This window comes from Platichthys flesus, chromosome 20 (assembly GCF_949316205.1).
Source record: "Platichthys flesus chromosome 20, fPlaFle2.1, whole genome shotgun sequence".
Taxonomy (NCBI): Eukaryota; Metazoa; Chordata; class Actinopteri; order Pleuronectiformes; family Pleuronectidae; genus Platichthys; species Platichthys flesus.
The window spans coordinates 20,911,152-20,937,074 of record NC_084964.1 but is presented as its reverse complement, the minus strand read 5'-3'; the positions used below and the strand labels follow the sequence as shown (position 1 = coordinate 20,937,074).

Genomic DNA, 25,923 nt, shown 5'->3' with positions numbered 1-25,923 from the left:
TGATTATTTCAGTCATGAAGATGATGATGTTTCGTGGTTTTTATCATTCAATTTTAGAATCCAAAATCTGATTTTTACAACATTAGAATTCAATATATCATGTATGTTATTGTGAACAATTGTGTGCAGTAAGTGTCTTCAGTGAGTGTGTTTGTACGCGTGTGTAGAAATATGTGTTCACTGATTTGCGACTGACAGGAAACGACTCGTCATCAAATTCAGCAGGAAAAACCCTCAGGTGTGTCAGTGTGTGTGTGTGTGTGTGTGTGTGTGTGGACTTATAACTTTCCCCATGAGACATTCTTTCTGAGTGAAAACATTTTGATAAACCAGGAAACTTGAAGACATTTGTCCAAACATGTTTGAGAGACAGTTTTAAATCATCTGAGATATTTGAAACTTCTGTTCAGACACGTTTTCATAAAGGACAAAGTGTTCCTGAAACATTGTGACAACATTTTTATAAAACATAAGAAATAAAACCAGAAACTAATCCTCACATGTGACCCTGTCTGTCTATTGCGTGTTTTATTGTCAATAATATCATTATTAGTCTTTATTTGGAAACCAAAGATTTTTAACAAATTGATCCAAATAATTTAACATGCAGGTGGCGCCACCTGCAGGTCACTGAGTTTTACTACAGGAACACTGCACTGACACCAGGCATCCAGCTGGAGGAGCTGCAGGATAACATCACGGGTACAGAGGGAAGAAGGGGGAGCTGTTGATTTATTTTGGTTCATTCAATGAAATTTAATTAATTAAATATATAAATAATTGGTCAGTTTTAATTATTTTTGTCTCACGAACATGTCAAGTGTAAATGTATAAGTATAACATATAACACACAACATGTTTTAGATCATTTTCTTTACCAAAAATATTAATAATATATAAAAATATGACGTTGTATATAAAACAACATCAATTGGTATAATATTGATTCATTTACACTTTAAAAATCGATTTATTCAGTTTTCATTTTTCCAGATGTGATATAAAATCTACACTGGAAATAATCAATCAGTAGCAGTTCATGTAACTTTATATTTTATTTTTCCTTATCAAACTTTATCTAAAGTTACAAAGTAACAGGACCAAATTTTTTGCAGTATTCGAATACTTTCTCCAAATGGAATAAACTTTATCTACAGTTTATTTACAGTTTTAAACAAATCAGAAGTTTGTGATTTATACATCACACACACACACACACACATACAACCACACGCACACACACATTTAACACACGTACTAACACACACAGGATTGCACTGGTGTCTTAGTGGGGACACCAGTGCAATACTCAACACACTCAAACAGGGAAACGTTCAAAGTGAGGACCAGTCTCAGCTTCACATGGTCCTCACACAGATATAAGTACAGGAAGACACACACACATTCCTGGGCTGGCTGGGCGGCGGCTCCTGTGATGACGTCACTCGACCAATCAGCGTCTGAGTCTGAGGATCCGACTGATTCCCATTTTCGGTCAAAGTCCAGGATGAGAGGGAGTGTGTGTGTTTGTACAGCTTCCTTGTGAGGACCACTTTGAATCTACAACCGAGCGAGGACAATTGGCCGGTCTCCACTTTGCCCCCCCCCCCCCCCTTTAATGGACTGTTTGGGGGTTAAGACTTGGTTTTAGGGTTAGGTTAAGGGTTAGGGTTAGACGTTTAGTTCGTAAAGCATTAAGTCAATGATTGTCCTTTCTAAGAAGCTGTACAAACGTGTGTGTGTGTGTGTGAATGTGTGAGTCAGTGTAAATGGATGAAGATGGGGGGGTTGGGTGGGGGGGGAGTGGTGGGGACACTGTACAACTAAAGAAGGAGATACTGAACGTCACACACACACACACACACACACACACACAAACAGTCCTCTTTGTATTCACTGACCAGTTTCCTTTTTTGGACTCGACGACAGAGACGATTTTTTCACACAGGATTTGTGTGGACATGTTGTGTAGTTGGTGTTTGTGAAGCAGCAGCAGGTTGTCGGTCCGACTCGTTCAGACAGGAACATGTGGGAATATCAGGCAAGGGGTGGAGCCTGTAGAGCAGCAGGGGCGGGGCCTGCAGAGCAGCAGGAGGCGGGACATGGCGTATAAACGCTGCTGTGGAAAGATCAGTGTTGTGTTTTACATCTCATCCACACCGCGTGGGCCCTCATCACCAGAAGATCTGGAATCTCCTCGTGTTTCCAAGTGGAAGTCTTCGTCCTGTACGTGTCCGGCTCCTCTTCTTCATCCTGAGATGTTCATGTTCTTCAGGTTTCACGTCACGTGTTAGAAACCTCATGTACACGTCCACTCGCTCACTGGGAAGCTTCCACACATTGTCCTGCTGGTTCCTCACATGGACTCTGACATGTTACACACATTTTACAAGGAGGCTGCAGGAGAAGATCCAGAACATGTCCAGAGACCTGACTCAGACCTTTGTTCTCACAGACAGAACCTCCAGAACATGTGAGGAAGATGTGAGGAAGATGTCAGGAAGATGTCAGGAAGATAGGAACATGTGAGGAACAAATGAGGAACATATGAGGAACATGTAAGGAACATGTCAGGAACATGTCAGGAAGATGTGAGGAACAAATGAGGAACATATGAGGAACATGTGTGGTACACGGGAGGAACATGTCAAGTACATGTGAGGTCCCATGAAGAAGCTGCTGATTCAAGAGGGCGAAGGAGTAAATGTTTCATTAGTTTTAGATTCATGTTGTTTCACGGGTTATTTATTAAATTCTCTCAGAGAACGTGGATTAATAAAGTTGTGAATGTTCATCAGTGACTTCGGTTGAAATGAGATTTAATGGATTTTCAGAATAAAAGCAATACAAATATTTATTTATGTTTCATGTTTTCTATTATTTCAAAATGATGACCTTTAATTTTAACCACAGTTCAACACACCTGATTGATTTATTATTAAAATAAATAAAAATGTTTTGTTATGTGTTCAAGGTTAAAGGTCAGTCAACACTTTTGTGAACAAAACAGATTTTAACGCTAGAATTATTTCTCTTCCTCATGCAACTACTACATTTCCCAGAATCCTCTTCACTAACTCCATACAAGGCTCTTTTCTGTGACACACACACACATACACACACATCTCCTCCAAACATTCTTCTTCTTCTCCTTGTTCAGACTGACCTCCTCCCTCCCGTCGTGTTTGTCTTTTTAAGGAGATGCTCGCTGCCTCTTCCTCTTCCTCCTCCTCCTCCTCCTGAAGGAAGATTCTACATCACTTTCAAATTCACTTGTCCTCTTATTTATTAATAAGATTGTGCTTATCAACAGGATACAAATAAAATTCTGAATGATTCTGATTCTTCAGGGTTAATCAGATAAAGTTAAATTAAAATCAGAGTACAGGGAGGGTAAAATACTAAATCAAATAGTGATATAGGGTTTATATAATATATATAACAATATGTTTTTATAATGATATATGAAACATGATTAATAATATATAATTCATAACAGTATATTATTTAAAATAAAATATAATTATAATGATTTATGATTTATTCGGCTTCTACTAATATTCTACAGTGATGTGTTAAATCTTCTTCATCCTTATGATGAAACCTAGTGAGTGTGAACTGTGTCACTGTTCCACTGTTCCACTGTTCCACTGTCAACACGTCAGTTTGATTTCAACACCGTCACAGCTGGACACTCGTTTGTGTCAGAGAAAAGAACATGGATCATATTTCACTTAAAAAACAAAAAAATATTCAGACGAATGTTGTTTGTTGATCAATTTCATATTAAACAGTATTTTATTTCTAATACTTATTTTATGATATATCTTATAAATTCACAAACATTTACTTGAGTAATATTTTAAATACTCCATTACTATTACTTTTAATGGCGTCTCTCTCTCTCTCACTCAGGAATGCAGTGAATGATGAGAGAAAGTTCGGCTGTGCTTCGAGCTGTCTGATTGGTTGATTCCTTTAGGTCCTGCCCTATAAGGAATCAAGAAGAGGAAAGAGAGAGAGGGAGGTGGCCCGGTCCATGTTTGGGATGGAGGGATGAAAGGAGGGATGGAAGGAGGAGATGGAGGGTTGATAAACTCAGTCCCAGTCGTTCAGACTCTCACTTCTGTCCTGCCCCCTCCCCACGTCCAAGCAGCCCTGCACTGCCACGGTAAGACTCAACCTCCTTCACCTCCTCTGTCAGCTCCTCCGTCAGCTCCTCTGTCCATCCTCACCTTCTCTGTCCATCCTCACCTCCTCCGTCAGCTCCTCTGTCCATCCTCACCTCCTCCGTCAGCTCCTCTGTCCATCCTCACCTTCTCTGTCCATCCTCACCTCCTCCGTCAGCTCCTCTGTCCATCCTCACCTCCTCCGTCAGCTCCTCTGTCCATCCTCACCTCCTCCGTCAGCTCCTCTGTCCATCCTCACCTCCTCTCTCCATCCTCACCTCCTCCTTCACCTCCTCTGTCAGCTCCTCCGTCAGCTCCTCTGTCCATCCTCACCTTCTCTGTCCATCCTCACCTCCTCCGTCAGCTCCTCTGTCCATCCTCACCTCCTCCGTCAGCTCCTCTGTCCATCCTCACCTCCTCTGTCCATCCTCACCTCCTCCGTCAGCTCCTCTGTCCATCCTCACCTCCTCTCTCCATCCTCACCTCCTCCGTCAGCTCCTCTGTCCATCCTCACCTCCTCTGTCCATCCTCACCTCTCCTGTCAGCTCCTCTGTCCATCCTCACCTCCTCTGTCCATCCTCACCTCCTCCGTCAGCTCCTCTGTCCATCCTCACCTCCTCTCTCAATCCTCACCTCCTCCGTCAGCTCCTCTGTCCATCCTCACCTCCTCTGTCCATCCTCACCTCTCCTGTCAGCTCCTCTGTCCATCCTCACCTCCTCTGTCCATCCTCACCTCCTCCGTCAGCTCCTCTGTCCATCCTCACCTCCTCTGTCCATCCTCACCTCCTCCGTCAGCTCCTCTGTCCATCCTCACCTCTTCTGTCAGCTCCTCTGTCCATCCTCACCTCCTCTGTCCATCCTCACCTCCTCCGTCACCTCCTCTGTCCATTCTTACCACCTTTATCTATCTTTACCTCCTCCGCCGTCCTCACCTCCATCATGCTCCTCCTCTCTCACTATCTTTGATACAAAGCTGTTTTCTCTGATTAAAAATATCTTCACCTCCTCCTCATTACCTTCTTTTATTCTCTTACTCTACTCTTCCTCTTCTTCCGTTCCTCTTCCTTTTCTGCTTCTTCTTCTCCTTCCCTCCGCTCCTCTTCTATTCCTCACATTCTTCTCTCTGCCTCACCTCCTCGCTCACCTCTTCCTTCATTGCATCTCATTTATCTCTTCACCTCCTCCTCTGCTGCACTTCTCCTCTTCCTCTTTCCTCCAGCATCATATCTTTTCTGCTCCTAAACCACCTCCTCTTGCTCGTCTCCACCTTCATCACTTCATCTGTATTCCTCTCCTCTTCTTTCCCTCCTTCTTCATTGGATTCTCCTCCTCCCTGTTCCACTTCTTCTGCTCTTCCATCTCAGACGTCTCGTCCTGATGATGTCATCAGTTTTATTATAATCCCTGAGTGTTGATTGACAGGGGAAACTACGGAGGCCTGGAGGGACAATCTGCTTTTAATATCTCAGATGTTTTCTGGAGCTTTCTGCTGTTTCACATGGTCGATGATGAAACACAACACTTTACTCTTGTGTTGATTAAACCTGAGAATTAGAAACTGTTCATCCAGCAGGGGGCAGTAACAATCTATTAATGAAATTTGTTTGAAGTTCATAGCCTTATACAATATATAAATACTATATAATATTTATACATACTTTATATTTTTGATGCTTCAGTTGTTGATGACTTTTTATCTTGAACACTTTTAAGTTTTCAAAATGATAAGTTTGTTTGTTTCTTACATGTTTAAAGGGTTAGGGTTAACCACCTCTTAACCTAAAACTAAACCTTAACCTTAACCTTAAACTAAACATAAAATAAACATAAACCTAAACCGAATCCACCACAGAAAATAGTTCATAACATTCATTTTTCAGAGAATACAAAAAATGATTCATCCTGTTTCGAAGTCAATTAAAAACTAAATATTATTTTCTTCAGCGTAAAACTGTGACAAAATAAAACGAAGCCGGTTTCATGACTAAATATGGAGTCAACTCAGAGAGAGGGAGAAGAAGAAAGAGAGAGAGAGAGGGAGAGAGAGAGAGAGGAAGAGGGAGAGGGAGAGGGAGAGACAGAGAGAAAAAGAGATAGAGACAGAGAGAAAAAGAGAGCGAGAGAGAGAGAGAGAGAGAGAGAGAGAGAGAGAGAAAGCAAAAAAGGAAAAAAGTGGTTGAGTGAGGAGGGTGAACACAGGGAGAGAGAGAGTCTTCCAAACACAGTCCGGTCTCGGCTTCATGTCCTAATTAGGACATTTTCCCAGAGTGATTTGTTCCTTCAGTATAGGAAAGGACAGAACAGTGGTTTGTGTGTGTGTGTGTGTGTGTGTGTGTTTGTGTGTGTGTGTGTGTATGTATTTTCTCTGTTTGTGAAAAAGACTAAAGACTATAAATATGTTATAAATTGAAATGCCTAAATTTAAGTTCCCGTGTTAAGATGATTTTTATCAAAGTTTTTGATAACAGAAGTGCGCCCCCAGCTGGACGCCACTGTCCATTGCAACAGAATTGCACAGCCTCTCATCACGTGTCGTCCCTCCACAGTGTGAGCCGGTGTCGTAGTGTCGTTGCTCGTCCACAGCGCCCCCTGCAGTCATGTGTGATGATGAGGAGAGCACCGCTCTGGTCTGTGATAATGGATCCGGCCTCTGTAAGGCGGGGTTCGCTGGAGACGACGCCCCCAGGGCCGTCTTCCCCTCCATCGTGGGCCGGCCCAGGCACCAGGTGAACACAAATTGGTTGACAGGCTAACGCTAATGCTTACGTTGATGCTGTCACTTCCTGTTTGTCTGTCAGGGTCACATGCAGAGAGGCAGTAAAACACTTCCTGTTCACCTTAGATGACCTCATCACCTCTTCTGATTCTCCATTGTTCTGTTTCATTCTCTCTATCCACTAATCTTTTCCATCAGATCAGTTTTTTAAAGTACCACTTTATAACAGTTTCTGAGCAACAGCGCCCCCTGCAGCCACATGAGGGAATTAACTCTGTCTCTGTGTCTGATGAAGTGCTTTCATGTAAAAGAAATGAATCATTGTGTTGATCTCTGACTGCGTCGTGACGCGGGATATTACCCATGATCCTCTGCTTCCTGAACCAGAAGAGCTGCAGCTGTAACAAATCCACCAAACTGTTCAGAAGTCTGCATATTCTAAAAGTTTCCTGCTGAATATTGGAGATGAGCTGTTTTTAATCTTTGGTGGCTGATGCCTCGTTCAGGGCGTGATGGTGGGAATGGGGCAGAAGGACAGTTACGTTGGAGACGAGGCTCAGAGCAAGAGAGGAATCCTCACCCTGAAATATCCCATCGAACATGGAATCATCACCAACTGGGACGACATGGAGAAGGTCAGTGGGAATCCAAACGTCATCATGAACACTGGTTAATCTAATGGTTGTGACTCGTTAGTGTGTCTGCTCTGTGATTGGTCAGATCTGGCATCACTCGTTCTACAACGAGCTGCGAGTGGCTCCAGAGGAACATCCCACTCTGCTGACGGAGGCTCCGCTCAACCCGAAGGCCAACAGGGAGAAAATGACCCAGGTGACAGGGGCTGAAACATCATGTGATGAAATGAGTTAACTAGTGAATAACACATCTTAATAATGTCTGAATGTTAATAACATGTTTATTACACGTTGATAATAAGTCAACTTGTTTCTCTTGCGTTGTAACGTGTATCAGATCATGTTTGAGACCTTCAACGTTCCTGCCATGTACGTGGCCATCCAGGCCGTCCTGTCACTGTACGCCTCCGGAAGAACCACAGGTTGGACCTCACTCTTCATCATCATCATCATCACACTCCTCAGTCTCTTCACATGTTATAAAGTGTTTATTACACGTGTGGTGGGTGAGTAGAGTTACTGACCTCGGCCTCTGTCCAGGTATCGTCCTGGACTCAGGCGACGGCGTCACCCACAACGTGCCGATCTACGAGGGCTACGCGCTGCCTCATGCCATCATGAGGTTGGACCTGGCGGGACGCGACCTGACCGACTACCTCATGAAGATCCTGACGGAGCGAGGCTACAGCTTCGTCACCACCGGTACGACGGCGCCGGCCCTCAGCTCAGTGATGTGGCGTCCGCCTGTCTCACTGTGTCTTCTCTGTCTCTGCAGCGGAGAGAGAGATCGTCAGGGACATCAAGGAGAAGCTGTGTTACGTGGCTCTGGACTTTGAGAACGAGATGGGCACGGCAGCGACCTCGTCCTCTCTGGAGAAGAGCTACGAGCTTCCTGACGGTCAGGTCATCACCATCGGCAATGAGAGGTTCCGCTGCCCCGAGACGCTCTTCCAGCCGTCCTTCATAGGTCAGACACATGTCCACCGGCCTATGAACCTGTGTCCCTCTCTCTCTGTCTGTCCACCTGTCAGTCAACCTGCCTCTTCGTCCCTCAGGTATGGAGTCCGCTGGGATCCATGAGACGACGTACAACAGCATCATGAAGTGTGACATCGACATCCGTAAAGATTTGTACGCCAACAACGTCCTGTCCGGGGGAACCACCATGTACCCGGGGATCGCCGACCGCATGCAGAAGGAGATCACCGCGCTGGCGCCCAGCACCATGAAGATCAAGGTACACCAGGGGGCGTCGTGACGTCAGCTGACGTGTTGTTACTTCACCACAAACGTCACAAAGTTTGTAACAAGTTAAAAAACAAATATTGAATGTAAGATCTTAATCACACACATTCGACTAAAGCTTCATTCCAACGTTAATCCTTAACTCCTCCCTTAAGAGGCGTGTCTGGCTCTCCCTCAGTTAAGGTTAAATTAAGACTTTCATTCAGGGATGTTTTTCATTTTTAAGAATTTTCAGATTTTTTAGATTGTAGCTTTAAAGGCAGTGACTTTATTGTCACCATTAAAATACCACAAGTAAAAATTCTACCCCCTCAGATCATCGCCCCCCCTGAGAGGAAGTACTCGGTGTGGATCGGCGGCTCCATCCTGGCGTCGCTCTCCACCTTCCAGCAGATGTGGATCAGTAAGCAGGAGTATGACGAGGCCGGACCCTCCATCGTCCACCGCAAGTGCTTCTAGAGCACCCCCTCCCCCCCCCCCCCCCCGCCAGAGCAGCACCGACTTTATTCTCACTGAGCACAGAGCCCCCCGCCCACCCCCAACACAGGCAACAACAACAACGTCAGGCTGTTGTTGTTGTTGACTTCACTTCCTCCTTAAACGTTTCCAGTACAGCTGGAAAAAGGGAAATGATGTCACTGTCTGAGTCCAGATGTTTTTAATTCCAGATGTTTCTGTTGAACTTTTAAGATTAAAATCTTAAGCCTCTGTTCACCTGCAAACTGTGAACGTGCCCCTCCCCTCACCCCCTCACCCCCGCTCTCTACTTGTTGTTAGTGTTTCTGTTTTTTTGTTGTTGTTTTTTTTAAGAATAAAGCTTGAATGTCGCCCCCTGGTGTCATCTTCCCTTGTTCTGGAGCCAAACACACTCGTAGAGTTATGAGTATGTCAAAGTGGGAGGCGGGGCCTCGTGGCGCCTGTCTGCATTAGAACAGAATTAGAAACAGATGCTACGTCAACATGGAACAGAAAGAAGAGACAATAAAGAGTTGTCCTACGAGACATTGTGTCTGTCTTCATTCAATCAACCACTTTCAACCTGAACATGAAGACAACTGTCCATTTTTTAGAACTAAAACAGGAAACTTCAGGTTTTAATTCTCAATGTTTTATTAAAAACAGTTTCACACACTCACAGCAGGTATGTGTGTGTATGTGTGTGTGTGTGTTTGTGTTTGTGTGATGACTTCAAATCAAAAAACCAATATGTGGATGGTTTCAGACACGCAGAGCTCACAGCGCCTCCTGTCTGTCACCTGAGGTCCAGCAGGCTGATCTTTGACTCTCTCACCACCACATGTTTACACACCTGAGGACGAGAGACATGCACACAAACAGAGAGAGTTGATGTCGAGAACAAAGAGAAGAGAGCACATTTCTCCAATATTAGCATCGCTACACTGGCTTCCAGTTAAATCTAGAATAGAATTTAAAATTCTCCTCCTCACCTTCAAGGCCCTTAATAATATAGCGCCTTTATACCTTAAAGAGCTGTTAGTACCTTATAAACCCACTAGAGCACTCCGCTCCCAGAATTCAAGCCTACTTGTCGTCCCTAAATTCTCTAAAAGTAGAGTAGGAGCCAGAGCTTTTAGCCATCAAGCCCCTCGGCTGTGGAATAATCTACCACTTTCAGTTCGGGAGGCAGTCACCATCTGTTCGTTTAAAAGTAGGCTCAAAACCTTTCTTTTTGATAAAGCTTATAGTTAGAGCTAATTAGTGCGCCAGAACGTTACTTGTTCTATTTTATGACACATGACACACGGAGCTTCTCTTTCCAGCTTCTCCTTCCTCTTCTCCATCCCTATCCCCCTTCCCCGGAATCCCTTTGCTTTATCACCCGCAGATCCAGGGCCTCTGTGGCCGCACCATGGATTGCGGTTTGTGGATCGCGCACCGGGGGTCGCGGTGTTGGATCCAGTGTGGCGGATTCTGAGTCATGTGGGCTGATCGTGGTGCTGGTGGCGGACCCTGTGTCGCGTTGGCATTGGGCACGGGCGGTGGACCAGGACCGCAGTGGTGGCTTGTGATGGGTCCTCCTGGTGGGCGGCGGTGGACGGTGACTGAGGACTGAAGTGGCGTCTGGTCTGGATGGTGGACCGTGGTCTAGATGGTTGCTGAGCATGGACTGTGCTTCATCAATGCTGCTAGAGACTTTGATTATTGATGATGTTCTCCTGCACGTGGCATCTATTGCACTTCTGTCCGTCCTGGGAGAGGGATCCCTCACATGTGGCTCTCTCTGAGGTTTCTACATATTTTTACCCTGTTAAAAGGGTTTTTTGTAGTTTTTCCTTACTCTTGCTGAGGGTTAAGGACAGAGGATGTCACACCCTGTTAAAGCCCTATGAGATGAATTGTAATTTGTGAATATGGGCTATACAAATAAAATTTGATTGATTGATTGATTGATTGATGTGAGTCAGATTTGTCACTGATGTTTAGATGAGCACAAAGACTGGGAACAGGGAACACGTATGAATAGCTTCACCAGGACGATAAAAGAGCCTGACACGCTAAGGAACAGCAGCACTAGACGGAGAGCTCTGATTGGTCAGGGTCTAACATGTAGTCACACCAAGTCACGTGAACTGATGACTTACAGTGAAGAGAGGCGGCTCCTTGGAGTGAGGGTGGAAACCTTTCAGTCTGCAGCCGCACACCTCGGACATCCCCGGAGCGGTGAGCTGGAACACGCCAGTGCTGGGGGAGGGGGAGGGGTTAAAGCCACAGCGTCGTTTATGTTCTTCATGTTCAGTTTACGTTAAGTTCTCTGATGTCTAACTTCATAATGTGCGTGTCCCTTTAAGTGCAGGTACAACATTTGTGTAGCTGTGTCTCAGCGGTCGCGTCCTGTGGAGGACGTCAGCTGCGTCCACTGAAATGAGTCGGCCCGGTGTTCACATAAGAAAAGGGTCAGGGTTAGGGTCAGGGTTAGGGTCAGGGTCAGGGTTAGGGTCAGGGTTAGGGTCAGGGTCAGGGTCAGGGTCAGGGTTGACTCCTCTGTGATCCATAATAACGTGCAAATGTAGAAATGTAGTGTCTGTGTGTGGGACGTACTCGTTGTGTTTGGGAGCGCACACGATGGCGACGGCCTCCGGCAGCATCAGCTGGTATGAGCAGTGAGTGTGGAGGTCGACGCTGGACAGGAAGGCTGTCTGAGTGGGATGAGTCTGAAACACACAACCAACACAAAACAACACAACTCTTTTTAGACACAACCTGACTATCCACTGACATGAACGTACAGCAGACGTTGTGGGGACCGTCCAGTTGTGCGAAGCAAATAAAAAAATGCTAAACATAAAAACTGTTCAGAGTGAGACCTCTGTCGCTGTGTTCCTATCTGTGGCTGCTCAACCCCTGTTGCCATGGTGATCTTTCATCATGCAAATGAAGTACAATGAAGGAACCCAGTCTGCCACTGGGATCAGTGGGTGGCCTGTTCAGTGTGTAGTTTGCGTGTGTTGAGTGTGTAGTTAGCGTGTGTTCAGTGTGTAGTTAGCGTGTGTTCAGTGTGTAGTTAGCGTGTGTTCAGTATGTAGTTAGCGTGTGTTCAGTGTGTAGTTAGCGTGTGTTCAGTGTGTAGTTAGCGTGTGTTCAGTGTGTAGTTAGCGTGTGTTCAGTGTGTAGTTAGCATGTGTTCAGTGTGTAGTTAGCATGTGTTCAGTGTGTAGTTAGCGTGTGTTCAGTGTGTAGTTAGCGTGTGTTCAGTGTGTAGTTAGCGTGTGTTCAGTGTGAAGTTAGCATGTGTTCAATGTGTAGTTAGCATGTGTTCACTGTGTAGTTAGCATGTGTTCAGTATGTAGTTAGCGTGTGTTCAGTGTGTAGTTAGCGTGTGTTCAGTGTGTAGTTAGCGTGTGTTCAGTGTGAAGTTAGCATGTGTTCAATGTGTAGTTAGCATGTGTTCAATGTGTAGTTAGCGTGTGTTCAGTGTGTAGTTAACATGTGTTCAATGTGTAGTTAGCATGTGTTCAGTGTGTAGTTAGCGTGTGTTCAGTGTGTAGTTAACATGTGTTCAATGTGTAGTTAGCATGTGTTCACTGTGTAGTTAGCATGTGTTCAGTATGTAGTTAGCGTGTGTTCAGTGTGTAGTTAGCGTGTGTTCAGTGTGTAGTTAGCGTGTGTTCAGTGTGTAGTTAGCATGTGTTCAGTGTGTAGTTAGCGTGTGTTCAGTGTGTAGTTAGCGTGTGTTCAGTGTGTAGTTAGCATGTGTTCAGTGTGTAGTTATCGTTGGTTTGATGTATATTTAGCGTGTGTTCAGTGTTTAGTGACTGTGCATTCAGGGTGTAGTTAGCGTGTGTTCAGTGTGTAGTGAGCATGTGTTCAGGGTGTAGTGAGCATGTGTTCAGGGTGTAGTTAGCGTGTGTTCAGTGTGTAGTGAGCATGTGTTCAGTGTGTAGTTAGCGTGTGTTCAGGGTGTAGTTAGCGTGTGTTCAGGGTGTAGTTAGCGTGTGTTCAGTGTGTAGTTAGCGTGTGTTCAGTATGTACTTAGCGTGTGTTCAGTGTGTAGTTAGCGTGTGTTCAGTGTGTAGTTAGCATGTGTTCAGTGTGTAGTTAGCATGTGTTCAGTGTGTAGTTAGCGTGTGTTCAGTGTGTAGTTAGCGTGCGTTCAGTTTCTAGTTAGCGTGCGTTCAGTGTGTAGTTAGCATGTGTTCAGTGTGTAGTGAGCATGTGTTCAGGGTGTAGTTAGCGTGTGTTCAGTGTGTAGTGAGCATGTGTTCAGTGTGTAGTTAGCGTGTGTTCAGTGTGAAGTTAGCATGTGTTCAATGTGTAGTTAGCGTGTGTTCAGTATGTAGTTAGCGTGTGTTCAGTGTGTAGTTAGCATGTGTTCAGTGTGTAGTTAGCGTGTGTTCAGTGTGTAGTTAGCGTGCGTTCAGTGTGTAGTTAGCGTGCGTTCAGTGTGTAGTTAGCATGTGTTCAGTGTGTAGTGAGCATGTGTTCAGGGTGTAGTTAGCGTGTGTTCAGTGTGTAGTGAGCATGTGTTCAGTGTGTAGTTAGCATGTGTTCAGTGTGAAGTTAGCATGTGTTCAATGTGTAGTTAGCGTGTGTTCAGGGTGTAGTTAGCGTGTGTTCACTGTGTAGTTAGCGTGTGTTCAGTTTGTAGTCAGCATGTGTTCAGTGTGTAATTAGCGTGTGTTCAGTGTGTACAACATCACGACTGTTTGCTGTCCTGGCTCGTACTCGGTGGAACGAGCTCCCACGACACCAGCAGAGAAGTTTACATCTCTTCTGACTGAACATTGAATAAAGTTTAAACTGACAGTTTAGTGCAGTTACATGTCTCTTACTTCTTGAACTGTGTCGTTTAAATGTCTTGAAATAAATTGGACTTTCTTGATTCCTGTTGTTCTGAGTTTGTTCCCTCGTGGTTGATGAACTAACTTGACGTCGTTTTGGATAAAAGCGTCAGCTGAATGTGAGGTGATGTGTAGTTAGCCTGTGTTAGATGTGTACTTAGCGTGTGTTTATTGTGTATTTAGGAAATCCTACATGGATCCAGCCCAGCGTCAGCAGGCTCTGTTGGTCCTGGAAGCTGAACAGTTCCTCCACATTCTCCATGTCGCAGAAATCTGGACCGGCCGACTGTTTGGGGATCACGACGTGAGTCAGCACAAACTCATTGTGTGTCTGAGAGCAGCCGACAGGAGAGAGAGAGAGAGAGAGAGAGTTCTGGTCGGTACTTATGGTAACTTGTTTAATATTTCCTCGGAGAATCAAATATCAAAGATCAGGATCAGCAGCTGGTCTCACCAGTCGTCCACACAGAACTCCACACGTCTCTATTCCTCTGGCCGTGTTGGAATCAGCCAACAGGAGGAAACGATACGTCAGATCTCTGGGAATCACAACCCGCCTCAGACCTTCCACCTTCTGAGCTGCACACACACATAAAACAAAATAATATATACATACAGTATTTATATACATATATATATATGTATATAAATATAAATATAAACAGTACAGTTTAAGGGTCTGGGTTAACTTGTGAACTCACAATGTACTCCAGCCAACGTGGCAGCTGGTTCGCTGATAGGAGCAGGTCTGTTTCTGTTTGGATCCGCCCCCTGGGATCGTACAGCATCACTGATTGGTTGCCGAGATAGACGAGTGCTGTCAGTCACCTCAAGCACTTTGGTCTCCACCTGCAGGAGAAACATGTTACTGCAAAAATACTACTGACACAGCACAGCACTGTTACTGGAACTACTGACGCAACATGGGACTGATTTCCCACCAGAAGTTCTGCAGTAGTACTGGTGTACTGGTGGGAGTAATGGTAACAGGAACAGTAGCAGTTATAGTAACAGTATGACTTTTCAGTGTGACCTTTGGTGTCGCCTCCTCTCTGCTATTGGCCAGTTCCTGACGCCTCAGCTGGTCTTCGAAGTAACGAAACTGTTCTGATTCGATCTGCATCCGTCGCAAGGCGGCGACACGCTGCCTCTCCCCCTCCAGCAGCAGCCGCCGCCTCCTGTCCTCGTCCAATAGGGAGAGGCATTGCAGCTGCTGGCCACACCCATCCAACACCACCGGCTGGCTCTGAGGAAACACAACCACTGTAATACACCTGTACTCACACACCTGTTCTAAAACAAACACAACAGACTCTTGTATAGAATAACACTTCAACCTTCCATCTCTATCATCTGATGTGATAACAGTTAAACACACACTGTAGAATCTGATTGGACAACACAAACAGACCTGGGATCTGAGGTACTCGCTGTGTTCCCTGCCGTATTTCTCCTGAAGACGTTTCTTCAACTCGTCTTTACGAGGGAATGCCACTTCCTGAAGTTTCTACAAAAATGAGAAACAGAATTATTACTACAACTATTACTACTGTAGTCACCAGGACGGGTACAGCCACTGGGCCTGCATCTGAAGCAGGTAGCCACTAGTCAACTGAGGACAGGATTTGAGCTGGTCACATTGAGGAGGGTGAGCACCAGGATGGAAGAAGCTCTCGGGACAAGGTCCAGGTACTATCTCCAGAGTTCTGGAGGTCTAGCTCAAGATCTCTAGGTAAGTAGCTCTCCGACTCCGAGGACAAGCTCACCAGTGTGAAGGTTTGCTCTAGAAACCTGGGAACTTCCTATGGAGACTTGGCGACTAGTGGCAGAGGTCTAGAAAGTATGTCCATAATTCTGGGGACTAGCTGCAAATGTATATGGATGACCTCTAGTGGTATGGGGAGTACCACCTCTCCAGAGTCTGAGGACAGGGTCAAGCTCCAACAGTCTGGGGACTAGTTTCAAAGGTCCCGGAGGCTTTGTCCATCGGTACAGACGCTATATCCGGAGGTCAGAGGTCAGAGGACAACCCTAGAGGTCAGGGGACAAGCTCCAGGAGTCTGAACACAATGGCTGGTGATCAGTGTTGTTACCTTCATGATGATCTGTTTCTCTGGAATGCTGCACTGCTGGTAATCTCTGTGACTCGGCAGCTTCTCTACGAACAGACTGAACAAACACGTTTTCTGTGAGCGACTGAAGATTTAATATAAACACTGACATGATGACATCATGACAACAGTCATTTGATTTCCTACGTGATAAACTTGGTATAGAGAACGTAGGCGTTCTCCAGACTGCCTTCCTCCAGGTACACCGCCGCCATGCGCTCCATCTCCACACCGGAGCGGAGGTAGCGTCGTGGTGTAATGTCCTCGTTGATCTCCACACGGAATCCCATCTTCCCAAGCGCTCGAACACGCTCCGCCGCCGTCAGCGACACGTCAGTGTAGTCTGGTTCTGCTGCCAGCTTCTTCTGCACAACACAAACACACAAGTAGAGAAACTACTGGATGCTGCTGTGCGCTGCACACAGACTCATCAGGTAACATGCGTCCAGATTACTTGTGTTTGGACATCTATTACTGAAAGAAGAAGACGGTGGAGTCTCTAACTTCACCATGGCGTCTGAACCTGCATCAGAAATAAGTAGATGTGATTTTAAGGACCGAATCATTAAGGAAACCTCGGATTCTACAAATGTAGCCGGCGCTGATTTCACAGTGACTCTGAAGTCTGAGTAACACTGAGTGGATCTGTCTGGAATCAGTGCAGGACTCTGACCAGTCCCGATGTCCGAACCTGTGTCCTGGTAAATCCACCTCATCCGTCCCTGTCCCACATCAAGACCCTTCAGCGAACACATTAACATCTCTGCTGAGATTTCAGGCAAAGAAATTCAGATTTCCCCTCACTGCCCGGAGCCTGAATGCATCGTTTGTTACTCGACTCATTTCCATCAGAAGATGGTGGACTGGTTAGAGGAGGATAACCAGTCCTCTGTTCACCATGGTTTCTATTCACAAGAAACACACACACACACACACACACACACACACACACACACACACACACACACACACACACACACACACACACACACACACACACACACACACACACACACACACACACACACACACACACACACACACACACACACACACACACACACACACACACACACACACACACACACCAGTGTATTCAAACTGAAGTCTTGGTCCATGGTCTGTGTGTCAGTCACTCGGCCCACGACCAGCTCGTCCATCTGCCACCTCCCATCATGCTTCACTGCAGGGAGACAAAGAGACAGTGGTCGTCACTCTTCAGTTTTGTGTGAAATGTCCCTTTAGCTGTGAGACTGTGAGAAGCAGCGCGGGGGTTCACATCTGGTGGACCTTCACACCTGCTGGACCTTCACTTGGACATCGGCCTTGGTCTCTGAGCAGATGAGTGAAGGACTGAAAACCAGCAGCTCTGAATCATCCTCACTGGAGGACGGCACCATGGCAACAGCTGCATCATCCTGGAGCCTGCAGACAGTTTCAGTCAGAAACTAAAGCCCCTTCACACCTGAATCCAGATTAGATCCTGGTCCTGGTTCTGCTTCTGGTTCTGGTCCTGGTCCTGGTCCTGATATCTGGTAACTGTCTAGTACTAGTGAGTGTCTTCTGCTCTCCAGCCTCAGGGGCAGTAATGAAGACAGAGACTTGGTTTTATCAGAAGAGCAGACGTTACTAAAAACCATACGAGGCCGATGAGCTGTGGTCGGTTTAAATACGTGAATCCTTTGACTGGACGGATCTCCTGTGGCACACAGCCTGCAGGGGGCGCTGTCAGCTCACACTGAGTTGACCTTTGATAGCACTCCTGTGTCATGGTTCATTCACATGGAGTAGAACCACAGACTGCAGCGACTCATGATTTACTCAAACTTCCTGCTCGTCCACATTCTGCTGCTGCTCGACCTCTGACCTCCGTCCCACCTGCCAGGTGACAGGAAGTGCTTCAGCCTCAGATATGGAAGCTAAACATGTTAATGCTTAAATGCTTTTTATATAAGGGGAAATGAATGGTGTTTAATTAATGAACAGCAATGTATTATTTTTCCACATGAATTTACTTGAAAATACAATAAATTACATGTTTGTCTAAGGATTTATTTTGAAAGTAAAGGTCTAATATTCTATATTTTTAATAAAAACGCTTAATTATCCAGAAAAAACCCTAATTTAATATTTAAAACCTTAACAAATGTGAGTCTCATGTTCGAATAAATGGCTGAACAAACAAATCCTGATTTTCAAAATAAGAGTTCATGGGAAATGATTGATAAATAATAAATGGATGAGTTAAATCTGCTCCTTTTTGGATTTAAAGATATTCATATTTTTCATGATGAATCGTAAAGAGACGCAATGAAACAGGAAGTGGGTTTTGTCCTGGTGGGACAGATGAAGACCGGGTACAGAAAGCTCCAGGAGACATTTACCTTTAATCCACCGTCACATCTGGAGCTGAGAGCGGGACGCAGCTGGAGAACAGTCCGGGTCAGAGGCTCTAAACTCGGACTGAATCCGCACCACGTCCGGATCCGGGATCGAACCCGCAGCTGAAAGTGAACGAGGGATGAAGAAGACGTTGAAACGTGTGACAGCTGATGATGGTGGAGCTCACAGATCGTCTCTGCTCACAGATGACTCACTACAGCTTCCGGTCGCCCTCTGCGCATGCGAATCACTGCTGCCAAAGATCATAGCCCAGTAGCGGAGATGTGTCACTCTGACACGTTTTTCATAAACCGATCTGATCCATGTAGTGAGGACCAATCAGCAGCATGTAAACACAGTGACGTAATCACCTCTGACTTTGTAAAACATTTGTCATTGTTTATCGTCGAAGTGAAGATGACGTCATAAAACAACTAATTTGAACTAAAGGTTAGCTGAGTCTAGCGAACTAGCTGGTCCCACCTGGATTAACCGGTCCTGTGGCTTCTTCTTGAGAGTTCCACATGACACCACTAGAGGCGCAATCCAAAAGTCAGATCAGCTGATCGCTCAGTGTGTCACTGGGTTTGTCATGTGACGCCGTTGGTTCTAATCCATCATGAGTCAAAGTCAACCTATTAAAAAACTAAACACAAACATTTCTCAAAAAAAGCCCAGAAGTTTTGTTAAAAGAAGAAAACAAACTTTAGCCAAACACTAAAAACAAAATGTCGTGTCCTGTCAGTGTGTTGATTGTGTGGGTTGTTGTTGTGCACCTTTTCTCTGTGTCGTGTTTCTCTTGTGAACTTTTTTATGGATCCTGTTTGATTTGGCTTCAGGCTGAATTCCATCTGTGAAGCCCCGCCTCCCTCTGACGCCACCTCTTCTCAGGTGTTAAACGGAAGACAGAAACCGGAAACTACGTCCCTTCCTCTTTCAGAGTCAAACTCAACAGAGCCAGGGGAGGACAGACAGGAAGTGGTAGGTGTTTGATTTCAAAGTAAAGCAGTTTGCCTGAAAATCTTTTTTACACCGCTGCTGTTGATGATGACGTCATTATGATGAGGTAAAGGCCCATCTTCATTTTAATCACGAAAATGAAAAACACTTGAAAACAGAACGTTGTTAGAATGTTTGACGTTTTGAGAAGTTATAGATAAAAATAAGAGTTTTTAAACATACAAATAATGACAGGACATGAAACAGAATCTTTCATCAACGTGTCACTGATTCAGACCCTGATTCAAAGAAAACCGAAATTTAAGAAAATATTTCTTTCTTTTATTTTGATATGTGAAACAGGAAGTAAGTGTTCAGATATTGTGTGTGTGTGTGCATTGATGTGCACAGGTGAGTTCCTGTCAGCCGCCATGGGTCTGGTTTACTCTGAGGTAAAAACTTTATACATTTTATCTTAATCACTATTACAAACACACACACACACACAGACACACGCACACACACAGACACACACACACACATATACATACATTGACTAACACAAACAGAAACACACACCACTGTGTGACGTTCTGGTACAAGAACGTGAATCAACATGCAGGCAAATAAATGACGAGTGATGGAAGTAACAAAGAACATTTGCTCACTTCTTTACTGTACTCAAAGTTACTGTACTCTAAGTTACTGTACTCTAAGTTACTGTACTCTAAGTTACTGTACTCTTAGTTCCTGTACTCTTAGTTACTGTACTCTTAGTTACTATTCACGGAGTTGGAGCTTTTGAATGATTTTGTTTGATGTTTTTCTTTGTTCATTTTATCATTCAAGTGTGTGAGAGAGAGAGAGAGAGAGAGAGAGAGCGAGAGAGAGAGAGAGAGGATAACATCTGTTAAACATCAGAAGAAGAATGTTGATTCTCAACAGAGAAACGTGTCCTGTCTCACCCTCAGTGGACGGGTCCTGTCTCACCCTCAGTGGACGGGTCCTGTGTCACCCTCAGTGGACGGGTCCTGTCTCACCCTCAGTGGACGGGTCCTGTCTCACCCTCAGTGGACGGGTCCTGTCTCACCCTCAGTGGACGGGTCCTGTCTCACCCTCAGTGGACGGGTCCTGTCTCACCCTCAGTGGACGGGTCCTGTCTCACCCTCAGTGGACGGGTCCTGTCTCACCCTCAGTGGACGTGTCCTGCTTGCTGCTGTATCAGTTGTATCATCTCTCAGTCTCTTTGTGGTCCCCCCCCCCCCCCCCCCAGCCGGCCTGTCAGTCAGCGTACGACGGAGACGTTCATCAGCTCTACCGCATCCTGACCGATGATCCAAACAACCTGAATGTCCAGGAGGGACACACAGGGGACACGCCCCTCATCGCTGCCTGTCGCCGTGGCAACCTGAGGATGGTCCGATACCTGTTGGACAACAAGGCCGACGCCCACCTGACCAATAAGGTGCTTTCACAGGATGATGTCATCATGTTACTGTTAAGCTCTGGATCTTCTCTGGAGGATCACAGTGAGTTCCTCCTCCTCCTCCTGGGCTCCTGTATAGAGTTTGAATCCAGGAGCAGAGTGAACAGCAGAGGATCCTCCACTGGTTCACCCCCCCCCCCCCGGCTGCTCCACCTCTCACCTGAACCATGAGGAAACCTGCTGCTGTGTTGTTCAGCTGTGAAACACAAACCCTGGAGAAGCTCTGGAGACGATTCTCTGGATCTGACCTGGAGCTCATGTGTGAAGACAGCTTCAGTAATGTTGTGTCAAAATGAAATACACTTTATTGACAGTCTTTGTGTTTCAGAAGCAGAGGACGTGTCTCCACTACGTGTCCAAGAGGACTTTTTCACTGCTGGACTATCTGATGATCGCCATCCTGATGCCCATCCTGCTGCTCGGATACTTCCTCATGGTGCGTTCACTGACTTACTGTCCGTCAAATATTAACTTCAATAAAGTCTTAACGTTTGGATTAATGACGTAGAAACTGATTCTACTTATTTCATTCACAAACTGTCCAAGACACTGAATCATTGTCATGTGTTATTATTAAAGACCCCTTTCACCCCAGCCATAAACATTTTTGCCTGCTGCCGTCTGGCCGACGGGCCGGCAGCACCAGGCTCAGAGACAGTTTCATCCCCCAGGACATAAGACTGTTAAACTCCTCTGAACTAAAATAACTCCACCAAACTAGCACCGTGACATATCTGCATATTTGCACTTCTGTTGTTTTATTTTCTCCTCAGCTGTTCATATATATTTAGTTATACATACATTATTTCCTATTTTGATATTCTATTTTATACTATTTCTCTTATTTTATTGTATAGTGTGTAATTACTTGAGCATTGTTAGAAGAGAGCCTGAGACTCAAGCATTTCACTGCCAGCGACTGCTTCATGTTATTGTTGCATTTGACAAATAAAAAATCTTGAATCTTGAATCGTGTGTGTAGTTACAGAAGCAGAGGCAGAATGTGAGTCTGATGGAGGTCGTTCTGAGAAGTAAGGTCAATGTCAACGCTGCTGATTATGTGAGTTTACAACATAAAACCTGATCGATTATCTTGTAATTTAGAGCTGACAGCAGAATATTCTCACATCAGTCAGAAGAATAAAACTCAGCCACCAGGAGGCGTCGCAGTCACGATATCGACTACAGACAGTCAGTTGATGTGGGGCAGCAGTGTGGGATGATGGGAGTTGTAGTCTGCTTCAGGAGGTTTCTTCAACTAAATGAAACTTTACCTTTATTAAAACTACAGGTTTCAGCAGGTTTGAAATATGAATATAAATATAAATACAACACTGGTCTGAATGTTTGCAGATAATTTCCTGTTTTATATGTTAGTGCACAGCTAAACCACTGGAGGGCGACACCGTGTGTTTGAGTGATTGTGTGTTTGTGTAGAAAGGAAACACGGCGCTTCACTTCGTCTGCCAGAGGAAGAGTCATCGTCTGGTTCCTCTGCTGCTGCACAGGAACGCCGACTCCAGCATCAGAAACCATGTACGTGTTCAAAGGACCAGGGGCGGGTCGTGTGGACCTGTGACGCCACAAGCCTGAATCCCGTCTCTGTTCTCTTCTGCAGGACGGAGAGACGCCACTGGACATCGCCACCAGACTGAAGTTCAACAAGATCGTCAACATGTTGAAGATGCAGTGATGGACGGATGAGAGGAGAGAGAGCGAGGCCGAACGAGAGAGTTCCTCAAGGAAAATCACATTAAAATAGTTTTATTAAAACTGATTCAGAACAAATGGTTTTATGTTAAAAAATATTAAGGTTAACTTGTGAAATCAGACTCAAGTTACAACCTCACAGTACAGAGTCATATGCAACATGTCCCGTCAAAATAAAAGCATCTTATATCAAACTGTCTCTGGTTGATGCTGCACACGTCTCACAGTCACATGACTGTGACGGGCGCTCTGTTGTGGTCACGTGCACAACTCTGTGACCTCACAGACCAGGTTGATGACATCACAGGAACAGAAATACATGTTGTTAATTGACAAAAAGTTCAGTTTGATCAAAAGAGTTGTTCTGGTTCTGTTAGATGTGGAGGCTGAAGCTTTAAACAGGAACCAGTGTCCTCATGGCGCCCCCTAGCGGTGCTCCTGCAGCAGCTTCAGGATGGAGGGAAACATCTGTTCAGGAGCATCAAGACCCCAAATGAAATCCAGATGTTCCCAGTGTTCAATGTGCTGATGGTAGATCAAGTTAGACACCTGAAGAGAGAGAGAGAGAGAGACATTCACAGCTATTGGCTGCTGTAAACAAATCAACATCCATAACAGTTCTTATGTTTTAAATCTGAGAAATCAAACATGTGACATCAGTTCCACTGGAGATTTCATCTGAGCCTCCTGTGACATGTCCATGTCTGAAAGCAGCTAGAGACTCACCTGAGTGAGGAGGACAGCGACATCTTTAGGGTCCGCCAGTGTATCCTGTCCCCCTGAAAACAGAGCGGTGGGAACCTTCATGTCCTGGACGTTGTATTGAGGGGGAGTGGACTGAGGGGACACGAGGGACAGAGACGGACAGTAAGAAAAACGTCTTCATCAGCAGATAACACTGAGCTGGTTCTCAGAGACTCACCTGGTTGTAGTGTCTCACGTTTCCTTCAGCACCAAAGTCAAACGCTGTCAGCTTCCCTCCATGGATATGCTGGAACAACAGTGTCAGTGTGTGTGTGAGCATTGTGGTGATCACCTCCTCATACAACTATAAATCTGTGTTTCTCCTCCTCACTCACCTCCACCTCCCAGTCCCAGAACCCCCCCATGGATCTTTAAAGAGCTGCCTCTGCTGAACTATGTGAACTATGGGGGGGTGTTTGATATTATTTACTCTTTGTATTTTTTTATATGGTTTAGTTTTATGTTCTACTTGATGATGATCATATCAGACTCTTAATATTAAAAAGTCCACACTCTAAAGCACATATGTGCATGTGTGTGTGTGTTTGTGTGTGTGTGTTACCTGGGCCCAGTGCACCATGTTCTGGACGGACGTCCCAGCAGGACAGTGTGTTGTGTAAACCGGAGTCCGAGTCTGTAGATGAACAGAATCATGTTACACGTGTGGCAAGATCATGTGACCGACCTTGTGATGTGGTCATGTGACGTCTCATACGAACCATGTTGAGGTTTTTCTCGTCGAAGCCACAAAGGACGAAGAAGAGGTTTCCACACAGCTCGCTGAGCGGCTGCTTCCCACACACGTGTTCAGCAAACCACTCGATCAGGTGACTCTGAGGCAGGAAGTTCCTGCTACCAAACAGAGCCTGCAGGGGGCGTGTCATCATCAACACGATCAATACACTGTTAATATCATCACATCCTCATCATGCCCCGCTTCTGACTGACGGCTCTCACCCAGATGAGCGGCTCCGGCAGGACGGACAGTTTGGTCATGGGGCTCCTGGTGAAGGCCACCGTCGCCACAGGAGCCAAACCGAAGAACAGCTTGATCTTACTCGCCAGTTCAGGGAGCGTGGAGAACGCCATGAATGCTGGGAAACAAGAGACTGTTACAGTGATGTAAACAGAGAAAGGAGTGTGTGTGCGTGTGTATGTGTGTGTGTGTGTGTGTTACCTATAGTGGTTCCCTGAGAGTGTCCGATGTAGAAGATCTGTTCTTGTCCCGTCACCTTCAGGATGTAGTTTACAACGGCGGGAAGATCCTTCAGAGCCATTTCATCATGACTATACACACACACACAAACGCCCACAAGGAGGGTGATGTCACACAGGTTTTGTGATGTCATAAAGGTAGACAGTGATGTCATGCAGCCATTGTGTACCTGAACCTCCAGAACTCGTCCTGGTCTGGTTGGAGCGTCCGGTGTTTCCTGGACCACGTGTTCCCTCGGCTGTTTCCGAGCCACACGTCGTAGCCGGCGTCCGCCAGCACGTATCCCAGACTGGAGTTTGGCGGGTTGGTGATCCAGTTACTGCCGGCGGCGAGGAGGCCATGTTGGAGCAAGACCGCCGGCCTCGGGCCTGCAGATCATAAAACATCCAATATTATTTTGGCGTGTCTGATTTGATCTAATTCCTCCTCTGATGTTTTATTTTGAAGGACAAGTTATTGTTACTGTGTCACATGTCCATCACCAGTTCAACTGTGTAAACAAACAGGAAGTGAGGTTTGATGTTTCAGACTTTTGAACCACAGAGGAAAGGTCTCAGCCTGGGTTGTGTGTGTGCGTGTGGAGTGTGACCTGCAGTGTGTCTCCGTCCGGTTGGGATCCTGTTCACCATCAGGATGAACCCGTCCTCCGTCTGCACCTCGTGCTCCTCGGCCGGGTAGCTCCAGTGCCTGATGATCTCTGTCTGGACAGTGACACCATCAGAGAGGCCGACTGACACTTTGAGCCTCAGTTAAACTGGGTCAGATAACAAGTGTGTTTGTCTGACCTTTGACCCCGGCCATGGAGCCCACAGTGTTTACACAATCACAGAAAAAGATTCAGAAAGATTTGACTTAATAAACAAACTCATATTTTAAGAAAAAAAAAAACGTTTCAAACTGATAAAAACTATTCTCACTTTCAGAATAAAGTTGATATCCAGAGCTCATGGTTAGACTAAAAGTTAGGTTTTTTATTTCGTGGTAGAAAAGTTAACTGGTAGTTACAATGCACTTACAATGTACTTACAATGTTCATGTGCACTTCAGGGTCCAGCTCCCGCTGTGGTTTCTCAAAGCGTCGGTGGAGGTGAGTGGCTCCACTGTGCACAACCCCGGAGAGGACGAGCACACACACCACAACATACAGCATTGTCTGTGGGAACACACACACACACACACACACACACACACACACACACACACACACACACACACATCTTCACAGGTCAAATCAGCTGATGTTTGTTTCACTACTGTTTAAACCTGAGTT

The 25,923-nt window shown here is 45.6% G+C and overlaps 4 protein-coding genes across 7 annotated transcripts in view; 2 read left to right on the top strand and 2 right to left on the bottom strand.

Moving 5' to 3' along the window:
* Positions 1-4,059: 4,059 nt before the first annotated feature.
* Positions 4,060-9,767, top strand: acta2 (actin alpha 2, smooth muscle). The gene is made up of 9 exons (XM_062413952.1): positions 4,060-4,171; positions 6,716-6,895; positions 7,392-7,520; positions 7,606-7,716; positions 7,858-7,942; positions 8,061-8,222; positions 8,296-8,487; positions 8,576-8,757; positions 9,081-9,767. Exons 2-9 carry the CDS (start codon positions 6,767-6,769, stop codon positions 9,222-9,224), a joined length of 1,134 nt encoding a protein of 377 aa, XP_062269936.1. The 5' UTR covers positions 4,060-4,171; positions 6,716-6,766; the 3' UTR covers positions 9,225-9,767.
* Positions 9,768-9,857: 90 nt separating this feature from the next.
* Positions 9,858-18,756, bottom strand: stambpl1 (STAM binding protein-like 1). Of its 2 annotated transcripts, XM_062413951.1 has the most exons (13): positions 18,561-18,756; positions 17,475-18,054; positions 17,265-17,359; positions 16,324-16,541; positions 16,159-16,234; positions 15,477-15,572; positions 15,099-15,311; positions 14,767-14,914; positions 14,520-14,644; positions 14,259-14,396; positions 11,826-11,938; positions 11,369-11,468; positions 9,858-10,074 (listed from the first exon to the last, which is right to left on the bottom strand). In XM_062413951.1, the coding sequence occupies exons 3-13, from the start codon at positions 17,334-17,336 to the stop codon at positions 10,018-10,020; spliced, it is 1,356 nt and encodes a 451-aa protein (XP_062269935.1). In that variant the 5' UTR covers positions 17,337-17,359; positions 17,475-18,054; positions 18,561-18,756; the 3' UTR covers positions 9,858-10,017. The 2 variants fall into 2 exon arrangements, with proteins under 2 accessions (XP_062269935.1, XP_062269934.1); XM_062413950.1 differs by lacking the exon at positions 17,475-18,054.
* A 1,119-nt stretch (positions 18,757-19,875) lies between these two features.
* ankrd22 (ankyrin repeat domain 22) lies at positions 19,876-22,887 on the top strand. Of its 2 annotated transcripts, none has more exons than XM_062378457.1 (6): positions 19,876-19,949; positions 20,771-20,962; positions 21,315-21,419; positions 21,966-22,043; positions 22,421-22,519; positions 22,602-22,887. In XM_062378457.1, exons 1-6 carry the CDS (start codon positions 19,899-19,901, stop codon positions 22,674-22,676), a joined length of 600 nt encoding a protein of 199 aa, XP_062234441.1. In that variant the 5' UTR covers positions 19,876-19,898; the 3' UTR covers positions 22,677-22,887. The 2 variants fall into 2 exon arrangements, with proteins under 2 accessions (XP_062234441.1, XP_062234440.1); XM_062378456.1 differs by having other exon boundaries at positions 21,312-21,419.
* Positions 22,732-25,923, bottom strand: part of lipf (lipase, gastric) — a 3,606-nt gene continuing 414 nt past the window's right edge. For both annotated transcript variants that reach the window (XM_062378454.1, XM_062378453.1), the window contains exons 2-11: positions 25,681-25,806; positions 25,243-25,354; positions 24,823-25,021; positions 24,615-24,724; positions 24,395-24,531; positions 24,157-24,303; positions 24,000-24,071; positions 23,616-23,684; positions 23,420-23,530; positions 22,732-23,242 (exon numbers count right to left, since the gene is read on the bottom strand). In XM_062378454.1, the coding sequence (XP_062234438.1) occupies positions 23,120-23,242; positions 23,420-23,530; positions 23,616-23,684; positions 24,000-24,071; positions 24,157-24,303; positions 24,395-24,531; positions 24,615-24,724; positions 24,823-25,021; positions 25,243-25,354; positions 25,681-25,803 (1,203 nt within the window). In that variant the 5' untranslated portion in view covers positions 25,804-25,806 and the 3' untranslated portion in view covers positions 22,732-23,119. The remainder of the gene's footprint in view (positions 23,243-23,419; positions 23,531-23,615; positions 23,685-23,999; positions 24,072-24,156; positions 24,304-24,394; positions 24,532-24,614; positions 24,725-24,822; positions 25,022-25,242; positions 25,355-25,680; positions 25,807-25,923) is intronic.

Coding starts and splice junctions, on each gene's coding strand:
- acta2 (XM_062413952.1), top strand. CDS start 6,767: ATGTGTGATGATGAGGAGAGCACCGCTCTGGTCTGTGATAATGGATCC. Junction 7,717..7,857: donor ACAGGGAGAAAATGACCCAG/GTGACAGGGGCT, acceptor AACGTGTATCAG/ATCATGTTTGAGACCTTCAA. Junction 8,488..8,575: donor CTTCCAGCCGTCCTTCATAG/GTCAGACACATG, acceptor TTCGTCCCTCAG/GTATGGAGTCCGCTGGGATC.
- stambpl1 (XM_062413951.1), bottom strand. CDS start 17,336: ATGGACGAGCTGGTCGTGGGCCGAGTGACTGACACACAGACCATGGAC. Junction 14,645..14,766: donor CACGTTGGCTGGAGTACATT/GTGAGTTCACAA, acceptor GTGTGTGTGCAG/CTCAGAAGGTGGAAGGTCTG. Junction 11,939..14,258: donor TGACGCTGGGCTGGATCCAT/GTAGGATTTCCT, acceptor TGTGTGTTTCAG/ACTCATCCCACTCAGACAGC.
- ankrd22 (XM_062378456.1), top strand. CDS start 19,899: ATGTGCACAGGTGAGTTCCTGTCAGCCGCCATGGGTCTGGTTTACTCT. Junction 19,950..20,770: donor TGGGTCTGGTTTACTCTGAG/GTAAAAACTTTA, acceptor CCCCCCCCCCAG/CCGGCCTGTCAGTCAGCGTA. Junction 22,520..22,601: donor ACTCCAGCATCAGAAACCAT/GTACGTGTTCAA, acceptor TCTCTTCTGCAG/GACGGAGAGACGCCACTGGA.